The sequence below is a fragment of the Mizuhopecten yessoensis genome, unplaced genomic scaffold (genome assembly GCF_002113885.1).
Source record: "Mizuhopecten yessoensis strain PY_sf001 unplaced genomic scaffold, ASM211388v2 scaffold4347, whole genome shotgun sequence".
Lineage (NCBI taxonomy): Eukaryota > Metazoa > Mollusca > Bivalvia > Pectinida > Pectinidae > Mizuhopecten > Mizuhopecten yessoensis.
The window spans coordinates 71,804-82,916 of NW_018405500.1; the positions used below are offsets into that span (position 1 = coordinate 71,804).

The following is an 11,113-nucleotide window of genomic DNA, read 5'->3' on the forward strand; positions in this document are numbered from 1 at the left end:
AGATTAGATTCTACCAGTAAAGTTATTGGAGGATCATTAAAATAAAGAAAAGAATTAGAATAGAATTTTAACCACAGCAGGATTGTCGCAATTAGGGATTTGGAGTTTGTTATACATAAGTAGGATTGAAATTTTTAAGTCGGGGGTGTTTTCAGGGGGTAATCGGGTTCGAGTTATTGTAGCATGCTTTTCGATCTTACCTGGGCCGAATTCTGTGTCAAAAACTGTTTTCGCTATATATGATTTGCTAGGCCTTGATAGATGACCTGTGCGCTTTTGTTAGCACGGTTTTGATTGGTTATATGTCAAAAGTAGGGTGTGTTTTCTATGAGCGGAGTCAAGTGAATTTCGATCCTACCTGAGCCGAATTGTGTGTCAAAAAATGTTTGCTATAAATTTTACTAGTCCGTGATAGATGGCCTGTTCGCTTTTCTGTTATTAACATACCTTTGAGGCAGAATTATTTGATACATCTATCGATACGGGGGAGGGGCTTGTTATGTTCGTATTCTATATTGTTAATATCATATGGGTGGGGATGGGAGAGGGATGTGATTGGGCAGGTGACCCCATATATCCCATTTCACGTCTGATCGGGGAACCGAACCCTGGCCGCCTTGGTGAAAAGCAAGTGCACTTTCCACTGCCCCACCCAACCATCCAAATACAATGTACAATGGGTTTTAAAAGGCGAACATTTGGCAACACAAAAACAATACATTTAAGCAGCAAAATCGATTGAGTTAACATTACATGTGAGCACCATGTGTTTCAGTTACTCGTAAATATGATATGTTGAAGTAACTCCTGAACATGTTGTTCAGTAATTTGTGAGTGGAAGGTGATGAGGTTAGCAATGTGTGATGGAGTAGTGTTTGAGAACAAGGACGGTGAAGGACAGTTATACTGGTATGGTTAATGTGAGGAGACAGGTTCACTGCACCAGCAGAATAATCAATTAGCATGGAGCAAAACATCTAACACAGATATTGATGGCTGGGAATGGTTGAAAAACAAATTATAAAAAAATATCACATCTTTTCCAACACTTTTTAAACCATCCCTTTCAACGTTTTAAGCAGTATGCAACACCATGGCCAATAACTGTGAAATTCATATGCTAGAATTTTACTGCTCACAAATAAATCTATATGATAGTTTAAATGGAAGTAAAGAAATCACATCTATTATGGACTTTTGAACAGCAGTATTTGCAGAAAATTTTAGTTAAAATCAATATCACTGAAATGACCAGTCTGACACTGTAACATGAGGGTAGTTTTGGGGAAAACCAAAATTACTATACGATCATGTTCATCTACCGACACTGGACAGACTCTCCCCATGGATGTCCTATTACAACACACTCCTACACACAGCTGTCTCTGATTTATAGTGTAATCTCACTGAACTGCTGATGCCTGGTTTAAGTGTTAGATATGATGATAAGCTACTGAGGACATATATAAGAATGGTGGTTATTTTGTTTATTACCTCTGTTTCTCCGGCCCGCAGATACAGTAACTGTCAACACCAACAATACAGCAAACACATATATGTTCTTCATTCTGAAATAAATAAAATGTATAATGTACACTATATTTCATGTAATAAAACATACTCAGAACAACTACATAAATGCATGTTGTAATTACACTGAGTATGGATGAATTAATGCCATTTTTGTCTGAAAGTTTGTGGAGGGCATGCATTTTGTGTGAGTTGTGAGGTTGTTAGGTAATGCAGGTCAAACGTTTGTGGAGGGCATGCATTTTGTGTGAGTTGTGAGGTTGTTAAGTAATGCAGGTCAAACGCTTGTGGAGGGCATGCATTTTGTGTGAGTTGTGCCATTGTTAGGTAATGCAGGTCAAATGTTTGTGGAGGGCATGCATTTTGTGTGAGTTGTGCGATTGTTAGGTAATGCAGGTCAAACATTTGTGGAGGGCATGCATTTTGTGTGAGTTGTGAGATTGTTAGGTAATGGAAGTCAAACATATGTGGAGGGCATGCATTTTGTGTGAGTTGTGAGATTGTTAGGTAATGCAGGTCAAACGTTTGTGGAGGGCATGCATTTTGTGTGAGTTGTGAGGTTGTTAGGTAATGCAGGTCAAACATTTGTGAAGGGCATGCATTTTGTGTGAGTTGTGCGATTGTAAGGTAATGCAGGTCAAATGTTTGTGGAGGGCATGCATTTTGTGCGAGTTGTGCCATTATTAGCTAATGCAGGTCAAATGTTTGTGGAGGGCATGCATTTTATGTGAGTTGTGAGGTTGTTAGGTAATGCAGGTCAAACGTTTGGAAGATTCTGATTTACTTCAGAATCCCTTGTTACTTATTTTGAAGTTGGCAATTAGATTCCAGTTTAATGTCTGTATTGAGTTTCCCAAGAGTGGATATGGAAGTGTATGTGGAATCTCCATGGAGCCGGATTATCTTTTGTCATTATATACAGATTGAGGCTATTTTAGTACAAGATTGGCCTACTGACATTTTGGAACCAATTTGTACACATGAAGAAGTGTTAATGGTGAAAACTGATTTATTATGACAGGAAACAAGACTGGAAGAAGTCTGCACAGTGCAGTAACTATGTCAGAGTAAGCACTAATACCCTGATCAATGTTCGCAGTTAGACAAACTTCTAGTTTAGAGGATGTTTTCAAGGACCCTTCGACAGATGAGGAGTTAATCTGTAAACTGTGTTTTTAAGAGGAAAAAGTTACGAAAATGCTGGAATGAAATCATCACCATGAACACTTTCGCATCAAATACCTCCATTTCTGAAAACTGTCAATGAAAGATTTTATTCATATAACAATCTGAAAAGACATATTTGAGGCATGTGGAGGCCAAAGTGTATAGATAGTGAAATGTTTCAAAAAGTCACAAAAATAAGAAAAGGACAGTAAATAAAGGAATCGGAGACAGGAGTAGGCATGTTCCAATTACTCTTCAATGTCAAGAAAAATTATCTCAGCAAGGTAAAAGATATTTTACATTACCCTAGCGTAATATCTAGATAAGAAATAATTCAACAAAATATGGTGAGAGAAAAAAGAAATAAAAAGAAACAGCTAAGAGAAAAGAAGAAGAAACCAGGAATTCATATATCAAGCAGTGAAGTCGTCTGTCTTGCCAGGTACAACTGCTCATTTTATGGATGTTTATCTAAATTCTATTCCTGTTGTCAGGTGTATGGAATCATATTGATAAAACCTATCAAGTAAATTGATATCTTAGACATCTATGTTTCTATTTAACACTCTCAAAAATCTTCAGGCAGAAAGCACCCAAATCCCCTTCATGCAAATCTGCATATGATGTATTTTTACTTTGTTAAATAGTTAAAAAGGAGTTGTGCTTACAAGGTTTCTGAAGCAGAAATTAAAAGTTTCAAGGGCTGGAAAAATAGCCAAATCACAAAGTCCATTCTTCAAACACATCCACATATGATGTACTTTTACTTTCCCTGGTTACAAGAAAAAAATACCACAAATATTAAGGAGGAGTTTTGCTTACAAAGTTTTCTTGAGCAGAAATTTAAAGTTTCAAGAGCAGTAATATAACTCCTGGGAGAAAAGTAGAATTGGAAAATTCCCTTCTCCATGTACATCTGCATATGATGTACTTTCAGATGTTAAGTAACATTGAAATTCAGGAGGAGTTACAATTTGGGGGATTTTTTCAATAGTCAGATTTGTCCTTCATGTTTTCCCAGGTTCCTCCAAAGCAGCTATGAGATGTTAACTCTTTAACTACCAAATATGCAGCAAAGCTCTGTTTACAAAATCATAATACAAAGACATGGATTTTGGCATAAATGGTTCACCCTAAAATTTAACTGGGCTGCCGAATTTGTTAAATTATTTGTTTTGTTTTCTTCTACTGATTATTTTTTGAAATGATTTCCCTTTCCTAATTTTGTTTTCTTTTGACTTTTATATTCGAAATGAAATACCTTTTCGTAAAGGTGCGGCCATTTAAATTAAAACAGCCATACGGCATCACAAGCCAGTGATGACGCCGCCGCTATATATAGTCACTCACCTACCTAATCAGTAATCTGTGTCTTTGAAGTTTTATCAAAAATAGTATTTCCTTTTCTTCATTTTGTTGATTTTTCTGTGCTTTTTGAAAATGGCGGATCTAAAGGCTGTGGGGTTAATGATTAGGGTCAACGTGCAAGGAGCCAGAGGGCCCTTTAGCCTGTGACAATTCAACAAATGGGAATCCCCCATTCACTCTGAAGCAGGGGCCCACAGGGGGAAACCCAACTGCGGGGTCCCCAAAGGAATATTATCAAATGAAAACATCTTGTTGTCCAAAAAATCATATATAAATATACTTCTTATTTTTATGTGTTTAATTTTTGAGAATATGAATCTTGTGGAAGAAAACAAAAAAAAATAAGCATATTAGAACAATCCAATTTTCTGTATAATATTGTGATATAAGGTTACCAGATAGTCAAACCTTTGAATTGTAAAAGTTTCTATTTTTAGACAGTACATTAGTTTAAGCAAGCAATGTGGTACATTTTAATTACAACTAACAGCTCATGTTATCTCACCTCAGCACATTTGGTTTAAAGAAACAAATTACAGAACCGGCTTTGACATTTATTGATTTCCTTTCAAAACTAAACTCAGACTAGCAAGTTTAGAATAACATAAATATTACCAGTTGTCGTGAATAAATAGCCCTGAAATAAAATTAAAGGTCACAGAAATTAATTAAATGGATTAAAGGAAAGGAAACAATATCTAATTACTTTATTCCTGGCACGAACTCGTTCTGCCATTGGTAACGGCCATACCATACCAACAGTACCTATAAGATAGCTCCAAGTATAGCTAAGTACAACAGGACCTATAGGATAGCCATGTATAGCTAAGTACAACAGTACCTATAGGATAGCTCCATGTAAAGCTAAGTACAACAGTACCTATAGGATAGCTCCATGTAGACCTAAGTACAACAGGACCTATAGGATAGCTCCATGTATAGCTAAGTACGACAGTACCTATAGGATAGCTCCATGTATAGCTAAGTACAACAGGACCTATAGGATAGCTCCAATTGTATAGCTAAGTACAACAGGACCTATAGGATAGCCCCAATTGTATAGCTAAGTACAACAGGACCTATAGGATAGCCATGTATAGCTAAGTACAACAGTACATATAGGATAGCCATGTATAGCTAAGTACAACAGTACATATAGGATCGCAATGTATAGCTAAGTACAACAGGACCTATAGGATAGCCACGTATACCTAAGTACAACAGTACCTATAGGATAGCTCCGTGTATAGCTAAGTACAACAGTACCTATAGGATAGCTCAATGTATAGCTAAGTACAACAGTACCTATAGGATAGCCATGTATAGCTAAGTACAACAGGACCTATAGGATAGCCATGTATACGTAAGTACAACAGTACCTATAGGATAGCTCCATGTAGACCTAAGTACAACAGGACCTATAGGATAGCTCCATGTATAGCTAAGTACAACAGGGCCTATAGGATAGCCATGTATACCTAAGTACAACAGTACCTATAGGATAGCTCCATGTAGACCTAAGTACAACAGGACCTATAGGATAGCTCCATGTATAGCTAAGTACAACAGGACCTATAGGATAGCTCCATGTAGCTATACCAATGTCAATAGAGTGCATTTTATAAAATTCTTCCTGTATCCCTTCTAAAACAATTACTGTCACAAACGTTTTGAAAGACAATGCATCAACCTCTCCTGTATTGAGCTGGATAAATAATTTCAAGAAAAACAGATTACACTAAAACCAATGTATCATAAAATCTGGGTTTAAGTGCCCGCTGCTGTACCATAGACGTAGTGGAACCTCGAGTTTCAGTTAGAGTACATGTGTTCTGTAAGTTATTTTAACTATTTTACAACCTTTCCAGACTTATATGGTTCTACATGGAACTGAATTGAACAATAAACACACTATAGTGTCTTGCCCATTGAAACATTTCTATACAGAAACTTTCTATACAGAAACAAGTATTATTGAAAACTATCATATTTACATCAATTAACTCACACTTACATTTTTGTTAAACCTTAATAGTTCTATTTCTTTTCTAAAGTCCACTTAACCTGCCCTTTATTAAAAATTGACTGTTTTATTCCTAATGATTTTAATGTTACATAAACAAAACTACAATTAGCCGTCACTTTACTAAAACTATTCATGTCATACACTGTACCTGTGAAAAGTGTAAGTTACCTCCCTTCCAAACAACTCTTGTTATAATTATCTAATAACTTATAACTATCCAGGCATTATAAAATGCATCTTTCTTGTTAAGTGTTCAAATGTGCCATTAATTATTGAATCAGTTCTAAATAATGATACAGATATATTTATTAGGTATCTTGTTGTAGAAGGATATATAATTCTTTATGTTTCAAGAAGGTATACATATATTATTTCAACCACATCCTTCTATCTACATTTCAAAGATTCTCCATGTATAGAAATAATGACATTTAATCATAAAAAGAAGCCTCCATATTGAAGTCATCATACTGCACGTGTATATTCAATCACAAAAGAGCAGTACTTGACCAATTCTGGCCGGTTAATTGCCGATGTTTCTTTTATGACATTATAGCATTCGTGACATCACAATCACTGGAATTAAATCTCAGAACAATGCTAGCTATGTAGCCTCAAGGCAAATGAAATCAGGCCGAAAAGTTGAAACTACTTGACAGTTTCATGTCATTATTTGTCATAAAGTTTGTCTTTGGGAAAAAAAAGAAGATATAATTAAGTATCACTTTTATGATGTGTCTCATGCCTTGAAACAGTCTATCATAATAATAGCAGCATCCCAGACTGTTTTTGTACAGCACACATGGCAGTGCTACAAATATTGATGGTAACAGACCGCCAGTCCACATGGACCTGTATGAATGTGATGGGTTATGGCAATGGCTACTACTGACATTTTTACATGTCATTGACACTCATTTACCATCCAAATTCTCTCCTGATAAAGTTCAGCAGCTGGAAAATTATTTGGCTCATTTTTCACTTTGCTACTGATGATAATGGGCTAAGCAGTATGATAAACAGCCTGGTAGGTTTGCACATGACTGCCTCTTACTGGGTGTTCATCGATTGAAGCCATCCTGACGGGTCATCAGTCTACGGAGAATTACTGGGAGTTTGGACATGTCAAACTTAATTTACATCCGACTTCTACTACAGTTATCAACTTAGAAGCATGTCCAACCAAACACAGCGTCCAGACCCAATGTGGACAGAGATTTACTAAATGAGATGGGTCCAACTAGTTCATCTGACTTTCCATTCTTTTGTTACTACAGGAAAATGTTTATAAAGCTATATACTCAACTTACTGTATAATGAGTATATTGTAAAAAAAAAAGAAGATTTTTAACATAATTCTGTTTTCTGTTTCCATTTTATAACATGACAATACTTCAAAAGGATTTTTTGTTGTTGTACAATATGGCTTCTACTATTGGATGGTTTCTAAAATACCTGTGTTTCATTATGTACTTACGATTTGAAATAACTAGAGACAAACACTGTGTATTACCCCCAATAACATAATGATACTTATTATTATCCCAATCCACTTAATTGGTTAAGTTTGGTTTGGTTTAGTATTGTTTAACGTCCTATTAACAGCTGTGTGCAAGATGCATGAGTATAGTGCATGCGTGTGTGTTTTGGGAGGCTGCAATATGTTCGTGTTTGTCTCCTTGTGATGGTGCGGAACTGTTGCCGACTTTATAGTGCTACCTCAATGAAACATACTGCAAAGATACCCAGCAGGACACCCCACCCGGTCACATTATATTGACAACAGGCAAACCAGTCGTCCCATTCCTAAGTTGCTGAGCGTTAAACCCTTTCAACACTGCAGACCATAATGGACTGACTCATCCAGATCAATGCATGGTAATGTCTACTAAAGTTGCATAGGGGTGAAAGGGTTAAGCAAGAGTAGAAACTACCATTTTTACAGACTCTAGTATGTCTCAGCCAGGGGACAGAACCCAAAGCCTTCCTCACAGGGATGAACGCTCAACTAAAGGCCAAAATTGAGGCATTGTCAAGGGAGACATTAGGAAGAAGAAAGTTGTTGTTGTTATAAAACATACTATATTTAGCAGTTTACCACGTTTGTTTTGAGTGGCAATATACATCCTAGTACCATAGGAAGTTAAGTGTGGACAAAATAATGCCTACAGGCAGAAAACCTGATTCCTGTGGCTTATCTTTGTTGCAGGGTATGAAAAACACAAAACGGTTTGATCAAGTGCCACTCTCACGAGGTGAACTTAATAGTAGCTACAGAGGCTGCTCCCAAGTTATGTCATGAATATATCCAGACTGAGCTAGCATCAAACATACAACAGCAATGAGATCAGCAGAGTTCAAACTGTGCCGAAATGTTTCTGATGGATCTGAAACAAAATGCTCAGGTTGTAATTTGATACACAACATCTATCATTCAGTTAGCAAAAGCATTTAAAAACAAATAAGCGTACAGTAAACATCATTTCTAAAATTTACTTGTGTATGGCTTCCAAGGGAGTTAATACTTAGCATTGGATACTAGCTACACATCGCAGTCTATCTATGTACACTGAGTAGGGTCAGACACTTTTGTGATGCAAAGCCAGGCTAGCATTGGAAATGAAAATTTGAATAAAAAATTAAATCTCAAATCAAATAAAAAATATTTTACTTTTATAATGCCACAATTTTGGCAATGATTAGAAGGAAATGAGACAAAATATAGGGGGAGACAGTAAAAAAAAAGTTAAAAAAAAACAACATTTTGAAATATTGAAACGACTGGTGAAGTAAATGAAGCGTTGAACATGTATGTGAGGGCTAGGATGTAGCCAGACAGGGTTGTAGAGTACAACACCAGAGATAAGTCCTGAGGCTGATACCACACGTATAACACCACATAAAAAAACAGTGTTTTGGCTTATGCCTGCCAACTTAGTTACTTAAAGAATGATACTACACGTAGTTGAAACCTCAAACCCAATCAATATCAGGTGATCAGACAATTTATCAATGTCTGGTAAACTGACAACTTATCATCAATGTCAGACAAAGTGACAATATCCCATCAATGTCAGAAAAAGTGATGATTTACCCTCAATGTCAGACAAAGTGAAGATTTCCCATCAATGTTAGACAATGTGATGATTTTCCATCAACACCCAGTGAATGGACAATTTAGCATCAACATCAGGAGAACTGATGATTTAACATCAACAGCAGGCCTACTGAAATACAACTGTGTTAGATCATCCATGAATAAACTAGGTCAGCAATGCATCCATTCAGGTCAAATTCATATAAAACAAACTGATTACATATAGTAACCACCCTCCTTAATAACCTCAAATAATGACCTCAGGTCCGCATCATAACATCACATAATAACCCTGTAACATAACATCACATAAATACCCTGTAACATAACTTCACATAACCCTGTAACATAACTTCACATAATAACCCTGTAACATCACATAATAACCATGTAACATAACATCACATAATAACCCTGTAACATAACTTCACATAATAACCATGTAACATAACATCACATAAATACCCTGTAACATAACTTCACATAATAACCCTGTAACATAACATCACATAATAACCCTGTAACATAACTTCACATAATAACCCTGTAACATAACATCACATAATAACCCTGTAACATAACTTCACATAATAACCCTGTAACATAACATCACATAATAACCCTGTAACATAACTTCACATAATAACCCTGTAACATAACATCACATAATAACCCTGTAACATAACTTCACATAATAACCCTGTAACATAACATCACATAATAACCCTGTAACATAACTTCACATAATAACCCTGTAACATAACATCACATAATAACCCTGTAACATAACTTCACATAATAACCCTGTAACATAACATCACATAATAACCCTGTAACATAACTTCACATAATAACCCTGTAACATAACATCACATAATAACCCTGTAACATAACTTCACATAATAACCCTGTAACATAACATCACATAATAACCCTGTAACATAACTTCACATAATAACCCTGTAACATAACATCACATAATAACCCTGTAACATAACTTCACATAATAACCCTGCAACATAACTTCACATAATAACCCTGTAACATCACATAAAAACCATGTTACATAACATCACATAATAACCCTGTAACATAACTTCACATAATAACCCTGTAACATAACATCACATAATAACACTGTAACATAACTTCACATAATAACACTGTAACATAACATCACTTAATAACCCTGTAGCATAACTTCACATAATAACCCTGTAACATAACTTCAAAGACTGATTTCATTTACCTGATGAATGTTACACCAAGAAAGCAAATCATATGTCATACATGTAGAGTTAAAATACATATATGTTTCTAGGTTTTTCGTAAGACCTATTTGAAGAGTTTTGACCTTGGAATATCTTGTAGCAATTTCTTGTCTTGTTACAGTTAATCAGTTAATCATATTTTGGCATAGGTATATATCCACAGAAAAAAAATCTCCTAAATACACAATGTTAACTTATCTACACAAGAGGTATACACTCAACTTACCCCAGGAACCACAAATTCATATTCTTTCCTCCACATTAATTGAATTAAATTTGGACTCTGGTTAGGATGCTTTTTCTCTGGTTATGATAAACGCAGTCCCACTAACCTCCGGCTACAGATGTGATAGAGTTACAATGGGGAGGCGCTGGCCAATTTACTCTATCAGCCACCTAGTACATAGACATTACATGATATAGGACATGATTACAGTATCTCTACCTCAAATTATCTTCGCTTTAAACAATATATTAATCATGTCCCTGTGTAAATAAATTTCCCACAAAACATGAAGCAGCTAAAATCATTCTTGGCAGAAACAGGGTAATCTAATAAAAGAATGACATATAAATCAAAACAGGATCTTTTCCATCTGACTGGGAATTTTTTTCTTGACTCTAAGTGGCCGAGACACACTCTTCAGGGTGATG

The 11,113-nt window shown here is 35.7% G+C and overlaps 1 protein-coding gene across 1 annotated transcript in view; it reads right to left on the reverse strand.

Annotated features, from left to right (window-relative positions):
- LOC110448809 overlaps positions 1–10,776 on the reverse strand; it is a gene marked incomplete at its 3' end in the record, with an annotated part of 65,968 nt that extends 55,192 nt beyond the window's left edge. The window contains exons 1-2 of the mRNA XM_021495255.1: positions 10,686–10,776; positions 1,495–1,568 (exon numbers count right to left, since the gene is read on the reverse strand). Coding sequence (XP_021350930.1) covers positions 1,495–1,568; positions 10,686–10,705 — 94 coding nt within the window. The remainder of the gene's footprint in view (positions 1–1,494; positions 1,569–10,685) is intronic.
- Positions 10,777–11,113: the final 337 nt, after the last annotated feature.